Source organism: Bos grunniens, chromosome 5 (assembly GCF_055505025.1).
Source record: "Bos grunniens cultivar Pamir isolate PY7600 chromosome 5, Bosgru_T2T1.0, whole genome shotgun sequence".
In the NCBI taxonomy this organism is placed as follows: domain Eukaryota; kingdom Metazoa; phylum Chordata; class Mammalia; order Artiodactyla; family Bovidae; genus Bos; species Bos grunniens.
In genome coordinates, this window is record NC_141169.1 from 112526506 (window position 1) to 112547095 (window position 20590).

At 39.7% G+C, this 20590-nt stretch overlaps 1 protein-coding gene across 4 annotated transcripts in view; it reads right to left on the bottom strand.

Annotated features, from left to right (window-relative positions):
* Positions 1-20590, bottom strand: part of ENTHD1 (ENTH domain containing 1) — a 91882-nt gene that overhangs the window by 43038 nt on the left and 28254 nt on the right. For all 4 annotated transcript variants that reach the window (XM_086402934.1, XM_086402932.1, XM_086402933.1 and 1 more), the window contains one exon: positions 12715-12830. In XM_086402934.1, the coding sequence (XP_086259060.1) occupies positions 12715-12830 (116 nt within the window). The remainder of the gene's footprint in view (positions 1-12714; positions 12831-20590) is intronic.

The following is a 20590-nucleotide window of genomic DNA, read 5'->3' on the forward strand; positions in this document are numbered from 1 at the left end:
GATAATGCTGTGAAAGTGCTGCACTCAATATGCCAGCAAATTTGGAAAATTCAGCAGTGACCACAGGACTGGAAAAGGTTAGTTTTCATTCCAATCTCTAAGAAAGGCAACGGCAAAGAATGCTCAAGCTACTGTACAATTGCATTCATCTCACATGCTAGTAAAGTAATGCTCAAAATTTTCCAAGCCAGGCTTCAACAGTATGTGAACCCTGAATTTTCAGGTGTTCAAGCTGGATTTATAAAAGGCAGAGGAACCAGAGATCAAATTGCCAACAGCCATTGGATCACTGAAAAAGCAAGAGAGTTCCAGAAAAACATCTATTTCTGCTTTATTGACTATGCCAAAGCCTTTGACTGTGTGGATCACAACAAACTGTGGAAAATTCTGAAAGAGATGGGAATACCAGACCACCTGACCTGCCTCTTGAGAAATCTGTATACAGATCAGGAAGCAACAGTTAGAACTGGACATGGAACAACAGACTGGTTCCAAATCGGGAAAGGAGTATGTCAATGCTGTATATTATCACCCTGCTTATTTCACTTATATGCAGAGTATATCATGAGGAACGCTGGGCTGGAAGAAGCACAAGCTGGAATCAAGACTGCAGGGAGAAATATCAATAACCTCAGATTTGCAGATGACACCATCCTTATGGCATAAACCAAAGAACTAAAGAGGCTCTTGATGAAAGTGAAAGAGGAGAGTGAAAAAGTTGGCTTCAAGCTCAACATTCAGAAAACTAAGATCATGGCATCTGGTCCCATCACTTCAAGGTAAATAGATGGGGAAACAGTAGAAACAGTGAGAGACTTTATTTTTCTGGGCTCCAAAATCACTGCAGATGGTGACTGCAGCCATGAAATTAAAAAGATGCTTGCTCCTTGGAATAAAAGCTATGAGCAACCTAGACAGCATATTAAAAAGCAGAAACATTACTTTGGCAACAAAGGTCCATCTAGTCAAAGCTATGGTTTTCCAGTAGTCATGTATGGATCTGAGAATTGGACTATAAAGAAAGCTGAGTACAGAGGAATTGATGCTTTTGAGCTGTGGTGTTGGAGAAGACTCTTGAGAGTCCCTTGGACTGCAAGGAGATACAACCAGTCCATCCTAATGGAGATCAGTCCTGAATATTCATTAGAAGGACTGATGCTGAAGCTGAAATTCCAATACTTTGACCACCACCTGATGTGAAGAACTGACTCATTTGAAAAGAGCTGGGAAAGATTGAAGGCGGGAGGAGAAGGGCATGACAAAGGATGAGATGGTTGGATGGCATCACTGACTCAATGGACATGAGTTTGAGTAAACTCTGGGAGTTGGTGATGGACAGGGAGGCCTGATGTGTTGCAGTCCATGGGGTTGCAAAGAGTTGAACACGACTGAGCGACTGAACTGAACTGATGAACATCACAATAACTCAATGTCATCAATAATGATAAACTGTTCAGACTTTCAATTTAACATAACTGTCATAAATAGGTTTTCTACAGCTTGTCTGGAGAAGGATCCAAACAAAGTCTTCACAGTGGGATTGGATGACTTGTCTTTCTTCCCCCATGAATAGGGGAAAATGGTTTTTTCAGTAATTACTGAGGCATAATTAACAAACAGTAAAATGCAAAACCCTAAGTATAAAGCTCAATAACTTTTAATATTCTGTGTATACTTAAGTAATCACATTTCCTTCATTCCAGAAAGTTCTCTCAAGCTCCTTTCCAGTTGATACCATCCTCTCATCACCAGTAAAGAGTATTATACTTTATACCACCATCAATGTTTGCCTGTTCTTGGACTTCATATAAATGTAGCCATACATTATGTATTCTTTTGTATCTGATTCCCACTGCTTAACATAGTATTTGTGAGATTCATCTATGTTTTGGGTGTATTGGTACTTTTTTCTATAAAAAGTATTACACTGTATGAAAATATCACAATTTGTTTATCCGCTCTCCTGCACATGGACATTTTGGTTGTTTCCACATTTCAGCTATTATGAATAAAGCTCTATGGACATTCTTGCATGAATCTTTTTGTGGACAACTGTATTTGTTACTCCTGGATATCTACACGGGAGGAGAATGGCTCGGTCATAGAATAGATTTATTTTTAACATCTTTAGAAACTGTCAAACCATTTTCCAGGTGATTTGCAACTTTTTATAATTCATCAGTATTCTGAAATCATTGTATATTCACATTCAGTTGTAAGAAATAACACAGAGAGATCTTGTGTGTCCTTTACACAGTTTCCCCTATAAGTAACATTGTGCGAAATTATAGAACAAAATCATATTCAGGATACTGACATTGTTATGGTCAAAATACACAAGATTTCCATCACCATAAGTCTCCTTCCTGATGCTTTTTTTTATTACCATGCCCTGCTCCCAACAACTACTAGTGTGTTCATTTCTGTAATTCTGACATTTGAAGAATGTTATATAAATGGAATCATACAGGATGTAACCTTTGGAGATTGGTTTTTTTCACCTGGCATAATTCCCAGAGAGTCATCCAAGTTGTTGCATGCATCAATAACTTGTTCCTTTTTATTGCCAAGCAGTAAAGGCAAAGTGGTTGTCTGAGGAGGCTTTACAAATAGCTGAGGAAGAGAAGCAAAAGGCAAGACAAAAAGGGAAAGATACACCCAACTGAATGCAGAGTTCCAGAGAACAGCACGGAGAGATTAGAAGCCCTTCTTCAATGAACAATGCAAAGAAATAGAAGAAAACAATAGAATGGGAAAGACTAGAGATCTCTTTAAGACATTTGGAAATGTCAAGGGAACATGTCATGCAAGAATGGGCACAATAAAGGACAGAAATGGCAAGGATCTAACAGAAGCAAAAGAGATTAAGAAGATGTGGCAAGAATACACAGAAGAATTATACAAAAAAGGTCTTAATGACCCGGATAACCACAATGGTGTGGTCACTTCCCTAGAGCCAGACATACCGGAGTGTGAAGTCAAGTGGGCCTTAGGAAGGATCAAAGCTAGTGGAGTGATGGAATTCCAGCTGAGCTATTTCAAATCCTAAAAGATAGTGCTGTTAAAGTTTTCCAATCAATATGTTAGCAAATTTGGAGAACTCAGCAGTGGCCACAGGACTGGAAAAGGTCAGTTTTCACTTCAATCCCAAAGAAAGGCAATGCTAAAGAATGTTCAAACTACCGTACAATTGTGTTCATTTTGCATGCTAGCATGGCTATGCTCGAAATCCTTTGAGCTAGGCTTCAGCAGAACTTCCAAATGTACAACGTGGGTTTCCAAGAGGAAAGGAACCAGTGATCAAATTGCCAACATTCACTGGATCATAGAGAAAGCAAGGTAATTCAAAAAACATCTACTTCTACTTCATTGATTACGCTAAAGCCTATGACTATGTGGATCACAACAAACTGGAAATTTTTTGAGATGGGAATACCAGACCACCATACTTGTCTCCTCAGAAACTTGTATGCAGGTCAAGGAAGCAACAGTTAGAACTGGACATGGAACAACTGATTAGTTTAAAATTGGGAAAGGAGTAGGTCAAGGCTGTATATCATCACCCTGCTTATTATTTTCTAATGTAGAGTTCAGTAGATAAATCATGTCTAATTCTTTGTGACCCTATGGACTGCAGCATGCCAGGATCCCCTGTCCTTCACTCTCTCCCCCAGTTTGCTCAAATTCATGTCCATGGAGTTGGCGATGCCATCTAACCATCTCATCTTCTGTCACTCCCTTCTCTTCTTGTCCTCAGTCTTTTCCAGCATCAGGGTCTTTTTCAATGAGTCAGATGTTCATATCAAGTGGCCAAAGTATTGGAGCTTCAACTTCAGCATCAGTCCTTCCAATCAATATTCAGGGTTGATTTCCTTTAGGACTGACTGGTTTGATCTCCCTGCAGTCCAAAGGACTCTCAACAGTCTTCAGGTTATATCATGCAAAATGCCAGGCTGGATGAATCATAAGCTGGAATCAAGATTGCTGGGAGAAATATCAATAACCTCAGATATGCAGATAATATCACTCTAATGGCAGAAAGTGAAGAGGAACTAAAGACACTCCTGATGAGGATGAAAGAGGACAGTGAAAAAGCTGGCTTGAAATTCAACATTAAAGAACAAAAATTATGGCATCTAGTCCCATCACCTCATGGCAAATAGAAGGGGAAAAAGTGGAAGCAGTGACAGATTTTATTTTCTTGGGATTCAAAATCACTGTAGATGGTGACTGCAGCCATGAAATTAAAAGACACTTGCTCCTTGGAAGGAAAGTTATGACAAACCCAGACACAGTACTAAAAAGCAGAGACATCACTTAGCCAACAAAGGTCTGCATAGTCAAAGCTACGGTTTTTCCAGTAGTCAAGTATGGATGTGAGAGTTGGACCATAAAGAAGGCTTAGCACGCAAGAATTGATGCTTTTGAACTGTGGTGCTGGAGAAGACTATTGAGAGTCCCTTGGACAGCAAAGAGATCAAAGCTGTCAATCCTAAAGGAAATCAGTCCTGAATATTCATTGAAAGGACTGATGCTGAAGCTGAAGCTCCAGTACTTTAGCCACCTGATGCAAAGAGCTGATATTGGAAAAGACCCTGATGCTGGGAAAGATTGAAGGCAAAAGAAGGGGGTGAAAGAGGATGAGATGGTAAGGGAGCATCACCAACTCCATGGACATGAATTTGAGCAAACTCTGAGAGAGAGTGGAGGACAGAGGAGCCTGACATGGTGCAGTTCATAGGATTTCCCAGGCAAGAATACCGCAGTGGGTTGCTATTTCTGTCTCCAGAGGATCTTCCTGAGCCAAGGATCAAACACATCTCTAAATCTGCACTGGCAGGCAGATTCTTCACCACTGTACCACCTGGGAAGTTCAGGACCCATGGACAAGACCAAACGTGTCTTTCTTCCTATGATCACAATATCACAATCTTATAGAAGTCCAATTTTAATGTAGTCAAATTCTCCTCTAGATATGGCATCTAGATATGAAATTGGAGAAGGAAATGGCAACCCACTCCAGTGTTCTTGCCTGGAGAATCTCAGGGATGGGGGAGCCTGGTGGGCTGCCGTCTATGGGATCGCACAGAGTCGGACGCAACTGAAGCGACTTAGCAGCAGCAGCAGCAGATATGAAGTTATTTTTAGAAATACTTTCTCTAGTCTAAGACTTTATAAAATGTCACTCCAGCTTTTTATTTCAAGAGACTATTTTTTAGATCAGTTTTAGGTTCATAGCAAATTTGAGAGAAAGCTATAGAGATTCCCCTGTATATCTCTATAATCCGTGGGGTCACAGAGTCGGACATGACTTAGCAACTAAACAACCACCACCGCCAACAGCAACCATAGTTCCTGGCACAGAGCTCTGAAAACCCTTGGAATTTCCTGGGTGATAGGAGTATCTTTTGTTCTAATGAAGGGACTCTTGGCGGGTTCTTCAAGGCTTCAAAATGGGGACTGGCCATGAGAAAGCTCAAGCCATGGTTAGATACTTGAAACTTTCAGCCCTAACCTTCCAAGAAAGGAGGTGGGTTGGAGATTCAGTTAATGATCGATCATGCTTATATGATGAAGCTTCCACTAAAAAATTCTAGGTACATAGTACAAAGAACTTCTGGGTTGGTGAACACAACTGCATGCTGGGAGACTGGTACACCCAATTCCGTGGCTACAGAAGCTCCTGCACACAAAATGGCTTTGGGTGCATTTTTCAATCTCAGCTTACGTATTTCTTCATCTGCCTGTTCATTTGTGTTCTTTATATATTCTTTATTATATAATAAACCAATAAATGTAACTTTCCCCGACTATGTAAGCAAATACTGCTAAAAGCTGTTTTATCAAATGATCAGACCTCAGGAAGGGGTCACTGGGACGTGGATTTATAGCGGCCAGCCAAAAGTATAGGTGACAACCTGGGACCTGCAATTGGTATCTGAAGCAGAGGCAGGGGGAAGGAAGTGTTGCGGACTGAGCCCTTAGCCTGTGGGATCTGATGCTGTCTCTAGGAGAAAGCATCAGAAATAGATTAAATTGTAGGCCATCCAGCTGGTGCCAGAGAATTCTCTAAAGTATAGAAAACCCATGTCTCTGATGTTAGAAGTGGAACGTGGTAGCAGTATGACAGTAAAGGCGAAACATGGGTGGGGTGGGGGTGGGTGGTGGATAATGTGTTTTTATTTCTAAAAGGCAAAAAAAAAAGCCATAAATAAAGTAAAAAATCAAATGAATGACAAAGGATTAATCTACAGAATACATTAATATAAGCAGCTCATACAGCTCAACATCAGGAAAACAAACAGCCCAGTGAAAAAAGGGGCAAAGACCTAAACCGACATTTCTCCGAAGAAGACATACAGATGGCCAATAAACACATGAAAAGATGCTCAACATCACTCATTATTAGATAAAAGTAAATCAAAACTACAATGAGGTATCACCTCACACCAGTCAGAGGGGCCATTATCAAAAAATCTACAAACAATAAATGCTGGAGCGGGTGTGGAGAAAAGGGGACCTCTTGCTCTGTTGGTGGGAATGTAAATTGATAAAGCCTCTATGGAGAACAGTATGGAGATTCCTTAAAAAACTAGAAATAAAACTACCATATGACCCAGCAGTTCCACTACTGGGCATATACCCTGAGGAAACAAGAATTGAAAAAGACACTTATATCCCAATGTTCATCACAGCACTATTTACAATAGCTAGAACATGGTAGCAGCCTAGGTTTCCATTGACAGATAAATGGATAAAGAAGTTGTACATATATACAATGGAATATTCCTCAGCCATAAGAAAGAATGCATTTGAGTCAGTTCTAATGAGGTGGATAAACCTAGAGCCTATTATACAAAGTGAAATAGGACAGAAAGAAAAAAACAAATATTGTATATTAACGCATGTATATGGAATTCAGAAAAGTGGTGCTGATGAATCTCCATGCAGGGCAGCGGTGGAAATGCAGACATAGTGAGCAAAGTTGTGAACACAATGAGAAGAAGAGGATGGGATGAATTGGGAGAGCAGCACTGAAACATATATATTCAGTTCAGTTCAGTCGCTCAGTCGTGTCTGACTCTTGGCGACCCCATGAATTCCAGCACATCAGGCTTCCCTGTCTATCACCAACTCCTAGAGTTTACTCAAACTCATGTCCATTGAGTCGGTGATGCCATCCAACCATCTCATTCTCTGTTGTCCCCTTCTCCTCCTGCCCTCAATCTTTCCCAGCATCAGGGTCTTTTCCAATGAGTCAGCTCTTTGCATCAGGTGGCCAAAGTATTGGAGTTTCAGCTTCAGCATCAGTCCTTCCAATGAATATTCAGGACTGATTTCCTTTAGGATGGACTGGTTGGATCACCTTGCAGTCCAAGGGACTCTCAAGAGTCTTCTCCAACACCACAGTTCAAAAGCATCAATTCTTCAGTGCTCAGCTTTCTTTATGGCCCATATTTTACCATATGTAAAATAGAGAGCTAGTGGGAATTTGCTGTATGATGCAGGGAGCTCAAATCCGGTACTCTGTGACAACGTAGAGGGCTAGGATGGGGTGGGAGGTGGGAGGTGGGAGGGAGGTTCAAGAGGTAGGGGCCATGTATACCTATGGCTGGTTCATGTTGATGTATGGCAGAAACCAACACAACACTGTAAAGCAATTAGCCTCCAATTAAAAATAAATAAATTTTAAAAAATCAAGTGAAAACTAAAAATGATTAAAGGACCAGATAATGGGTTAAATATTTAACAGACAAATAGCTCTAGTAACTGATAAAGAAAAAGATAGAAACCAAGTGGAAAAATGGGCAAAAGACATGAATTAATAAATAAATAAAAAGAAACACAAAGCCCAATAAACACGTGGTAAGTTGTTCAAACTTACAATTAAGATAAAAGAAATTTAAACAAGATTTTTCTACCTCTTAGATTGACAAAGATGTAGAAATTTGATAATAGTATATACAAAGATGAGGGGATACACTTTTGGTGGATATAAAGTGGTGCAACTTTTGGGAGGACAATTTGGCAGTACTTTTCAAAACTAAAAATAAATATAACCTTTCAGCAATTCCACTTTTGGGACAGCATCATAAAAATGCATGTACAAGGTTGTTATTGCAACACTGCTTTTAATAGACAAAAACATTAAAAAAATCCCCAAATGATTACCAACAGGGATGGGTTAAATAAGTTAAGATTAATTTATACATCAAGAATACAACATAAGATAAATAAGTTCTTACCCTTTTATATTGTTTAAACTTTTCTCAGTATTTTCTAATTTAAAAAGAATAAAAATATAAAAATGGAAACAAATGACTTTTAAGCACAAAGATGCAAAAAAGAGGTAAAAGGAAGATGAATTAACATAATTAGGATAAGTATAATGTTCATTTCTCTAACAGCTTTGATATGTTCAAATTTTTGCAAATATCATAAATGATATATGTTAATAGACTCAAGAATAAAAATTGTTTACTCTTCACTTAATAAATAATAAACAGAGGCAGTAAGAAATAAACATTTTTCTTCTGTCACTAGCGATTTAGTAACTCAGAACTACACTGAAGGCTTTGGTCAGCTTTAATTTTGTGTGAACCAATTTATAGCATCCCTAACTGTTGCTATGGAAACAACTGAGAGCCAAAAAAATCATAACCTCATTGTTGGATCTTCTCAAGTAGGAAAAGAGGAAGGTCTTTTGAGCTGATGAAAAGCTACAAATAGCCTTACTAATTAGCAAATTTAATAATAAAAATTCTGGACAGTATGCAAAGACAGAACTCATCCATGTCTAAGTGTCATAAATTTAAAGGCTTTCTCTAGTTTTGAATGTATCAGAGGCAAGTACTATTCGGTTTTGAAAGTCCTATTCTGTTCAGAATTTTACTTACTGCTTTTAGATCATTTTTGCATTTGTAGAAAGAGAATAGTTAAAGAAGTTGCTATTAAAAGTTTTTAAAAGATTTTTTAAGTACCCCTCTTCTGCCAAAGCAATCAACAATATCATTTCTTTCTCATTCTGTACTAAGAACATGAGAATTTTAATGTAGATGCAGGACATTTGGCAACAACAATTAGATTTACTATTCATCTTGGTAGGTTTTGTCTTCTGCTACAAGAGAAGATTACTGAAGAGGACATGTTGGATTGCATCAAGTATTCTTGACAGTAATAACAGCAATGTTTGTCAATGGGATGACGGAAGAGTGTTCTGACATAGTTGTGCTTTGAAAAAGGAAGCTTTAAACTTCGAGAGATGGGCACCATTTTCTGCTCATGGATATAAGATGTGAAATGATGTAAATCAATTACAGTGGATTCCTCTAAAGAAAAAACAATAATGATAAGAATTTAAAGACTGATATTAAAAAAAAAACCCAGTAGGTGACATTTTATGTCTTTGTGAGACTCCATAGCATATAAGATTATTCAAGTCTATTCTCTCCCTTAAAAGCCAGCAGCAGCAAATAAACTGATGGCAAATTTTAAAATCATTTTGACTTAACCTCATAACTTTGAAAATAACCTATAGATTTTCAATCTGTGGGCTACTTTGCAATTAAGATACAGTGGAATTTTAATCCTATGCACTTTTCTGAGCTACTAGAAAATCAGGTAAATCCGATACCTAGTGGCTAGGGGGAAAAGGCTGGGAACAGAAGACTAGGAAATAGTTCCAACCCCCCTCATAAGACCTCCGGCAAAACCCTGAATGAAGCACTCAGAGCAGGAGGCCGAACAAGCCTCTATCACAGGAAAAGAGGGGAAGGGCACTAACATTGACTGTCTCCTCATTCATGCACTTCATTTTTCATTAACACAAAGTGGGCAACTGAAGATTCAATAATAGACCAGAAAAGTCTCCAAAGCTCTAGAAACGGACCTTTCTTTCTAGTAGGAGAAATACATAAAACAGAAAAACGAACGAATGAGACGATTTCATAGGGCCTTGACTGGAACAGATTTCCAGTCAAAATGGTTCTACTTGCTCATACTGCAGGGCTATGTGTTCTCCAAACGCAGAGCAATGGAGGAGAAAAGAGGAAAGTGTGAGAATTAAAGGCATCATCATGCTAAAGGACAAGACGAACGTCTTCACAGATGAGAGCACGAATGCAAACACACGACAGTGAGGAGGTTGAAGCTGTGGATCTTTGAGTGAAAAAAAAAAAGAGAGAGAAAGAGAGAGAGAAAAAACCAGAGGGTCAGTTCCAGAGGGGTAAATACAGATTTAAAATGATCACCGAGGACAGGAGTGCTGAACATGGGCTGCCTGCTTAAAATGATGCCTGGGCATTGGGCTCCCCTACTTACAAAGGAACCTGAAATAATTAACCTGGCATCAGTCACGGCCTTGGACTCTGGCTTCTCAAAGTATTACACAAATGGGTTCGAGAGGACACAGACTAAACTTCACCAGCAACTGAGCCACAGTATCCCTTGGTCTGGAGACTGGATCTGGATTATCTCTGACATGAGCGAAAGAAAGGGGCTGTCCTCTGAAGGGAGTGCCTCCAGTGAGTGCAGAAACCCTGAGCAGGTGAGAACAATCCGTGGGACTGAGCAGGCAGGCTTGAGAAGACACTTCTTCACCCTTCCTCTTCCAATCCCCTGGGGCAGGTTGTTTACCACTGAAGGAGTGCCTTCCTCTAAAGCTGCTTCTTGGGGTGCTAAAGATACAGACCTAATCCGAGGCACTGATCCTCAGAATGAGCAATGATTAACTCTGGTATTCTTGGACAGAGAGGGGAGGGGAAGGACGTGTTCTCCACCCTGCAGTCCACTTCTCCCCCATCTCACTTAAGCTAACAGAGCTGACACGGACTAAGGTCTGACCTCTACCAGTCCTAGACAAAGCAGCCATAATCTCGAGGGGTAAACAGTCATTTGAGGACCAAAACGATTTTAAAAAAACACTGAATTACAGGTTTTGTCAAAGTATAGATATTAGAAAAGATGGACCAAGAACTTAAAGTTAGTATACAAACTAAATAAATAAAGGGATAAGCAATATGCAACAGGAATAAACACAATAAAAAAGGATGAAATAGAAACATTAAATATCAAATGTAAAAACAGAACGTGGAAACAGAGAACACAGTCAGGATAAACAGTGGAATGGATTTGCCAAGAACAAATATCAAACTGGAAGATCACATTGAGAAACTCTAGATGAAGAAAAAAGAAAACATTAAATAGAGTCTATAAAGAAAACTGAAGAGATATGAAGGTAGAAATGGAATTACTAATATTCAGATAAGAAGAGCTCAAGAAAGAGAGAAAAATTAAAATGAACAGTAGGAAATATCTGAATCAGAGATAACTGTCTCAGAATTAAATAGAGGTGAGAGATTGTCCATTGGAGAGTCTCGCAGGGTGAGAAAGAAGAGAGATAAGGAAAATCTACACTTAAACACTTAGAGTAAAATTTCAGTCTTTTCAACAATGGTGTTGAAACAATTGGATATCAGTAGAGAAAAAAAGTTTTTTTTTTTTTAATCTCAACTATACTTCACACCTTACACAAAAATTAAATCAAAACAGATCAGAGATCTAAATGTAAAACATGAAACTATAAAGCGTTTAGAAGAAAACAGAGGAGAAAACCTACATGATCTTGGGATAGACAAAGAGTTCTAAGATACAATACCAAAAGCACGGTCCATAAAGTAAAAAATTGATAACCTGGACTTCACTAAAATTTAAAACTGTTGCTGGAAAGCTGGGTGAAGTGTACCTGGGCCTCTGTACTATTTCTGCAACATCCTAAAGTCTATAATTATTTCACAATAAAAAATGTTTACACGAATAGAGGAAGATGGACTGTTTGATAAATTCAATATTATTTATCCATGAGTGCATGCTCTGTCGCTTAGTCATGTCTGACTCTGCAGCTCCATGGACTGTAGCCTGCCAACCTCCTCTGTCCATGGGATTTTCCAGGCAAGAATACTGAAGTGGGTTGCCATTTCCTCCTCCAAAGGATCTTCCCAATCCAGGGATCAAACCTGTGTTTCCTGCATTGGCAGGCGGATTTTTTACAAGACAGCCACCTGGGAAGCCCTTGCTTACCCATAGGGGGTGCAAATAAAATAAAATAAGACCCCTATCTTAACACTATATAGTAAAATTCTAGAGTGCATAAAGTGCTTCCCTTGTGGCTCAGCTGGTAAAGAATCCGCCTGCCAGGCAGGAGACCTGGGTTCGATCTTTGGGTTGGGAAGATCCCCTGGGGAAGGGAAAGGCTACTCACTCCAGTATTCTGGTCTAGAGAATTCCATGCACTATGTAGTCCATGGGAGTCACAAACAGTCAGACACAACTGAGCAACTTTCACTTTCATTTAGAAGAAAAAATAAGAGACTTTTCTTATATTAGGATAAAAATTTTTTTTCTTAAGATTTTTTAAGACACAAAGTATAAAGGAAAACTTTGTTAATAAAATTTTGAATAACAGAAGGTATCAAAAGCAAAGTTAAAGGAAGATAGTTTCTCTTCCCTGAAGCTCGAAAAAGAAAGAAAACAAAATTTCCCTTCAGGGCTCCAAAAAGAAATGCAGCCCTGTAGACACCTGGATTCTAGTCCAGTGATCCCTGGGTCAGACTTCTAACCTACAGGACTGTCAAATGCCACTTTTGTGTTGACTTAAGGCACTAAGCTTCTGGGAACTTGTTAGAGCAGCAATAGGAAACCACGGTGACGACTCACCTCTGTCGATTGCCAAGCATTAATCTTGATGGGTGTTTCCTGGGACAAGACAGTTCCACTGGGCACCTCCATGTCTTGACACTGCTCTTGTTTCTGTCCTGCCTTGGAAGTGTTTTCTGTCAACAACATAAAGCTAAGATTTTACTTTGACAAAAAAGTAGTCATGTTTTCACACTGGCTCACAATTTTTCAGTTAATCACTTCTGACGATCCATTTTGTCTACAAAACATTATGCGCCAGTGGTAACCAATGAGTATTAATCATTTAATATATCCCTTTATCATAACTGACAAGTTTGGACAGATTTTAAAAATACAACTTCAATTCTAGCCCTTTCTCCCATCAATGATTCTATTTTACAGCTTTATTATTTGAATCACTTAAAAAATAAGGTATAATATAGAAAACAGAGTTTGAAAATGTGAAAATTACTCAAATGAAATTCTAGCAAAGCAGGAGTAACATCTATAATTATTTTAATACTTAAAAGAACTTTATTACTATGGTGTGAATTTCATGTGTTCTAGGCAAAAGTAATCAGAAATATACAGGTTTTTTGAGAAAAAGAAACTTTAAACAAATTTTTTATTTGAAAAATTTAAAGAAAAAGAACATGCCAATGAAGATAAGCTATTTTTGTTTATATCTATTTGCTGAATTTAATGATTTTTGTAGTCAGTATCACTTTCCTTCCTATGTTAAGTACTACGTAAATGAAAGTATTAGAATCAACTATATCCCAGCATGTTATTGGGCACCACAAAAAGTCTAAGAATCTATCTTCAAAGTAGTATACACACTTCAGGGGGTATTTAAAGACTTCCCAAGGGTTAGGTGGGCATCAGTTCAGTTCAGTTCAGTCGCTCAGTCGTGTCCGACTCTTTGCGACCCCAGCACGCCAGGCCTCCCTGTCCATCACCAACTCCTGGAGTTCACCCAGACTCACGTCCATTGAATCAGTGATGCCATCCAGCCATCTCATCCTCTGTCGTCCCCTTCTCCTCCTGCCCCCAATCCCTCCCAGCATCAGAGCCTTTTCCAATGAGTCAACTCTTCACATGAGGTGGCCTAAGTACTGGAGTTTCAGCTTCAGCATCATTCCTTCCAAAGAAATCCCAGGGCTGATCTCCTTCAGAATGGACTGGTTGGAGCTCCTTGCAGTCCAAGGGACTCTCAAGAGTCTTCTCCAATACCACAGTTCAAAACCATCAATTCTTCGGCGCTCAGCCTTCTTCACAGTCCAACTCTCACATCCATACATGACCACAGGAAAAACCATAGCCTTGACTAGATGGGCCTTTGTTAGCAAAGTAATGTCTCTGCTTTTGAATATGCTATCTAGGTTGGTCATAACTTTCCTTCCAAGGAGTAAGCGTCTTTTATTTTCATGGCTGCAGTCACCATCTGCAGTGATTTTGGAGCCCAGAAAAATGAAGTCTGACACTGTTTCCACTGTTTCCTCATCTATTTCCCATGAAGTGATGGGACCGGATGCCATGACCTTCGTTTTCTGAATGCTGAGCTTTAAGCCAACTTTTTCATTCTCCACTTTCACTTTCATCAAGAGGCTTTTTAGTTCCTCTTCACTTAGACAGCTATAAAGGATGTAACTTTCAGATCCGCAAGTTTTGTATATATTCTTACCAAAAACTGACCTGCCTGAGAATGCAGCTATGCAGAAGCATCTGGCTAGTTCTTTTCCTCCTCCTTTCATAATCAATTTTCTCCCACTTTACAAAGACAGACATTTTCTTCACCCACCTAATTATGGAGCATCTTCCCTTCAGCTACAAGAATAAGAATCTCCGAGGCACCAAACAATAGTAAAAAAGACTGGTGTAGGGAAGCTTCTTTTCTTCAAGGCATGAAAAACCCAAAGCACAGCTTCAAAGTTTGTCCCGTCTTACACGTATTTCTTTCTCTCAGAAAGCATGGCATAAGTCACGGGCCTTTGGGGCCACACCAGGATGTGTGGTACTCAGATGTATCACAGTATGGAGAAGCAGGACAGTGTCCTCTTGCTTCCCACCCCCTGGTACTGTCAAAGAATGCGTCATTCCTGGGGAAGAGTCCCAGAAGAGAAGAGCAAAGAAATCATCGGGCATAGAAGCACCTCATTCCACCAGCACAACACACTCAGGGCAAGCCTTTGTGGTGGTGGTGGTGTCGTCACTAAGCCGTGTCTGACTCATATGACCCCATGGACTGGAGCCTGCCAGGCTCTTCTGTCCATAGAATTCTCCAGGCAAGAATACTGGGGTGGCTTCCCATTTCCTTCTCCAGAGGATCTTCCCGACCCAGGGATCAAACCTGGATCTCCTGCATTGCAGTCAGAATCTTTACCGATTGAGCTATGAGGGAAGCCCTAAGAGGAGTTCCACCAATGCAACACACTTGGGCAAGGCTTTGTGCCTTAGCTTTGAGAGTGTTAATACAACCAGAGTGATGGCTGTTTCCATGTGTATTTAAATAAAGTAAAATGTTTTCCTGAAAGGAAGTTTAAATCTGATTTGACTGGTTGTTTTGACAATGAGGACCAGCTTTGTAAACTAGGTAAATATGATAAATATTTTCCAGTAATTGAATGAAACAAACCTGCAGTTCTGAAGATTTGATGAAAATTCATTTAAAGCATATGACACACAAAAAGAATCATTTCTCAGAAACATTTGTGTTGACAGGTACATTGCAATTAGTGTTTTTATTTTTCCCACACATTCTGAGTATATTGGGTTAACTTAATGTGTAACCAGTATAATTGATAGTCATTTGATACATTTTAGCCAAAGTTTTTTGGTATTATTCCCAGAAATTGAGAACATAAATTGCTCCCAGTGACTGTTTAACAAGTCTTTTCCTAAGTAGGCTGTTTCCAATCCTTTGCTTTCAACAATGAAGAAAGACCTAATCATGTTAACAGTTGACAAGTGATGGAAAACATTTTTATAATAAATCACTGTATAATTCTGGGCATATTACTTGGAAAGAAATCATAGAATTGATTGACACTGCTATAATAAAACACCTTCTATTCCCACCGACAATTTTATGTGAACAAGTCTTGTCAGCATTTACATCTATAAAAATGTAAAACAGAAACAGGATTTTCATTGAACCTTGTTTATTTCAAGCAATAAGTAATGTTCACATGTGGTAAATGAACAGTTTCATGTAGTTCATAAAAAACATGTCCTTCCAATAAAATTTTATTCTTTATGTTTAATAAGTATTTATAAAAATGTATAATACATTTATGTGGTTGTGATTGATTGTGTACTAAAAATAATTACAATGATCAGTCAATCTAAAGGGACTATTTGGCCACTTAAAGCCTCTGGTTGCAGACAATTTAGAAAAATAATCACAATTTATATACATATTTCACGTAGAGAAGGCTTTCAAGCATAAGCATACTTTCTGTTAGGAAAAATTCTGTGAGATGTGAAATAGAAATATGACTTCAAGGAGAAAAGAGAATGATACAAAATTTCTAACAAAGAAGACCATGCATTTTTAAAAATGAACGATTACAGATATCAATCACAATAGTATCTATATTCCTTTGCTGCTGCTAAGTCGCTTCAGTCGTGTCCGACTCTGTGTGACCCCATAGATGGCAGCCCACCAGGCTCCCCCGTCCCTGGGATTCTCCAGGCAAGAACACTGGAGTGGGCTGCCATTTCCTTCTCCAATGCATGAAAGTGAAAAGTGAAAGTGAAGTCACTCAGTCCTGTCCGACTCTTAGCGACCCTATGGACTGCAGCCCACCAGGCTCCTCCGTCCATGGGATTTTCCAGGCAAGAGTACTGGAGTGGGGTGCCATTGTCTATATTCCTTTAGATGCTCTTAAAAAACTCATGAAACACTTCTGATTGTTTTCTTGTCTTTAAAGTCAATATTTTGAATTATATCCTTTGCATTTGCTATAGCTAAGACAGAATTTCACATGTCAATTAAAAATATTTAAGGGGGAACATAATTTTTCAAAATCATTTTAAGAGTTATACAAGAAAAATAGCCTGATTTTTGCCTTCAAAATGTTTACAGACTGACTAGTGAGGTAAGTCTAAAATACGGACTTATAGGAAACAATTAGAGGAAAACAATTACAGGCAAAACTTTCTGAAAATAACTTTCATTGGAAAAGACCCTGATGGTGGGAAAGATTGAGGGCAAGAGGAGAAGGGGACAACAGAGAATGAGATGGTTGGATGGCATCACTGACTTGGGGGACATTACTTTGAGCAAACGCAGGGAGATAGTGAAGGACAGGGAAGTCTGGCGTGCTGCAGTGCACGAGGTCACAAAGAGTCAGACACGACTCAGGGACTGAACAACAACAATGAATAGATATTCTAAGGAAAAAATAATCAGTGTGCCCCAGAGTAATCAGAAAGAGCCTCAAACTGGAAGGAAAATTTGAACAAGGCTTTGATGGACAGCTAGGATTCTGATAAATACAGAGGAGAAATGATTCCAAGCAGAAGGAACTCCATAGGCAAAAGGAGCAAGTACGGTATAAGCCAAAGATGCTGAAGAACACAAATTTTGCATTTATGGCTCTAACTTTTCATTTTCTTATAACTTTATCCAAAAATTAATAATTAAAATGAGCTTATTTTGGACTTAGAGATTCTATAACTAATCCTGGCAAACAGCAGTAATTTGAGGTTTAGATCATCTATGGACTTTTCAAGTGATTTAATGAAGATCTATACTATCAGTCTTTGAGCATTCAGCAACTTATTATCCTTGAAATGATATGGACTTAAGTTTCAGACATCCCAGAAGTTGTTGTAGTTCAGTTGCTCAGTTGTGACCAACTCTTTGCAATCCCATGGACTGCAGCATGCCAGGCTTCTCTGTCCTTCACTGTCTCCCAGAGTTTGCTCAAACTCATGTTCACTGAGTCAGTGATGTCATCCAACCATCTCATCCTATGTCACCCCCTTCTCCTCCTGCCCTCAATCTATCCCAGCATCAGGGTCTTTTCCAATGAGTTGGTTCTTTGTATTAGGTGGCCAAAGTATTGGAGCTTTAGCTTCAACATCAGGCCTTCCAGTGAATAGTCAGGGTTGATTTCCTTTGATCTCCTAGCAAGCAGTTCAAGGGACTCTCAAGAGTCTTCTCCATCACCGCAATTTGAAAGCATCAATTCTTTGGTGGCACTCAGCCTTCTTTATGGTCCAGCTCTCACATCTGTACATGACTACTTTAAAAACCATAGCTTTGACTATACAGACTTTGTCGGCAAAGGGATGTCTCTGCTTTTTAACATGCTATCTAGGTTTGTCCTAAGTTTTCTTCCAAGGAGCAAGTGTCTTTTAATTTTGCGGCTGCAGTCACCATCCACAGTGATTTTGGAGCCCAAGAAAATAAAATCTGTCACTGTTTCCACTTTTTCCCCATCATTATTTCCCACGAAGTGATGAACGTTCATTTTTGAACGTTGAGTTTTAAGCCAGCTTTTTCACTCTCCTCCTTCACTTTCATCAAGAGGCTCTTTAGCTCCTCTGCAGTTTCTGCCATTAGAGTAATATCATTTGCATATCTGAGGTTGTTGGTATTTTCTCCTGGCAATTTTGATTCCAGCTTGTGTGTCTTCCAGCCCAGTATTTCACATGATGTACTCTGCATATAAGTTAAGTAAGCAGCATGTCAAAATACAGCCTTGACATACTCCTTGCATGTATATTAAATAATCTTATGGGGCAAGAAGGCAGGCAGAATACAGTGAGCCTACAGAAATCCATTTAGATTTTTTTTTTTTAGTATCAGCACAACATTGCCAGTGAAGTGTGTTTAATTAAATTAGGTGATTACACAACATTGCTTTCTGGGTTTTCACAATCAAGTAGAGGGGGAGAACACACAGCACACATTTAGCTCCCTAGTGGAAATGAAGTACCTTGTATATCACAAGCTATTTATCAATTGAGACTGTGAAGTCACAGCCAAGGAGGACCAGTATGTGAATGAGAAACCTCAAAGGAAAAAGTCAAGATGTTGCAGGAAGTGATGCTATTGAGTCATTCAAAGATGAGCGCTTAGATACCGAGGCTGTAGTTACTTGGCAGAAACAATCTAGAGAGAAGCTACAGATCTCATTGAGCCTGTATCACTCAGATAATAACACAAAGCAGAACTGGTGAAGCTTGTGATACTTCTCAGATAAGGTATCAAACTGATGTTCAAACTATCAGACAGTAACAACGCCACTGCGCATTTTGGAGTTGAAATGCTCCGTGAGTGCACAAATTGTTCTATGTATTATTTAGCATTAATAGACACTTTGGCTATGTATTAATAGTGTCCTTTTAGGTGTAATTGAAGTAAACTAAGTCACGTACCTAACAAACTTAACTTTAAAAAATATGATTTAATTATTATTAGCATTTTTGGCTGTGGTGGGTTTTTGTTGCTGCTCACGGGCTTCCTCTAGTTGTGGTGAGCAAGGGCTACTCTTTGATGCAGCACTCTGGCTTCTCACTGCGGTGGCTTCTCTTGTTGCAGAGCACAGGCTGTAGGTGTGAAGGCTTCAGTGGCTCCAGTGCGGAGGCTCAGTAGTTGTGGCTGGTGGGCTCTGGAGCACTGGCTCAGTAGTTGTGGCACATGGGCTAAGTTACTCCTTGGCATGTGGGATCTTCCTGGACCAGGGATTGAACCTGTGTCCTCTGCATTGCAAGGCAGATTCTTAACCACTGGACCACCAGGGGAGCCCCCAAAATTAACTTTTAAAAATGAACAAGTGCATCAATCATAGAAAATGAAGAACTGATAAGGTTTCAAAGCCTCATGGTGATTAAGATTATCACGAGTTGGAACCTTAACAATTTTAATATCATGGAGCAGACTGATAGAAAAGATGCAAGAATAGTACAAAGACTTCTCATCCAGAGCCGCCAATTGTTAACATTTTGCTTTATAATTCTTTCCTCATTTATGTACATATCATTGTCCTATATCCTAAGTCTCGAGGCAAAGTCACTGCTGTAGGTTGGGTTCCCCAGGAAACAAGACTTTGAGACTCAGATTTGTATGAGGGAGATTCATTAGGAAACACTCTCAGAAACCACATCTAGAGTAGGGAAGGAGGCAGGCCTGGGCCAAGGGAGAAACTGAACTGCAGTGCGCTTGCAACAGAGCTCTTGGCCAATCCTCCTGGGAGCTCTGGGGCTGGAACAGCCCTTCACAGTTGTCCTGCCTTGAAGCAAGGTGGCTGGCCCATATCCACAAGTCATTGAAAGTAGGTTCTTTTAGGGATGGGGCAGAACTTTAGGCAGAAAGGTTTTCTTCAGTTGTAGGGAGTTTGAAGAGAACTCAGCCGAGACCCCTCTTGCGCCAGCTCCCCCAGCAGCTGACGGAATAAGTGCCTTGATTTTGAAGCAGGAATCTGGGAAACACCACAGCATCCACTACAGACACCACCTCTGTGATTTCACTTTACTACTATATTTACTCAGGACAAATGCTTCAGAGGGACAGTTTCTAGAAGCCACCTACACTGCTTATCACTACATCTTCAAACCTCCCATGTGGAGCAGTGGTAAACTGCTATCTGCCAACGCAGGAGATGCAGGTTCAGTTCCCGGATAGGGAAGATCCACTGGAGTATGAAATGGCAACCCACTCCAGTATTCTTGCCTGGGAAGTATCACGGACAGAGGGGCCTGGCAGGCTACAGTCCAGGGGAGTCACAAAGAGCTGGACACAACTGAGTGGCTGAGCGTGCACATCTTCAAGCCAGAAAGGGTGCATCAAATCCTTCTCAATCTTGGAACCTGTCCGACTTTTTCTTCTAACACCAGCAAGAGCAGGGTGCCCTAACCCCTGCTCTGTTAGGAACAGGCTGCACAGCAGGAGGTGAGTAAGCTA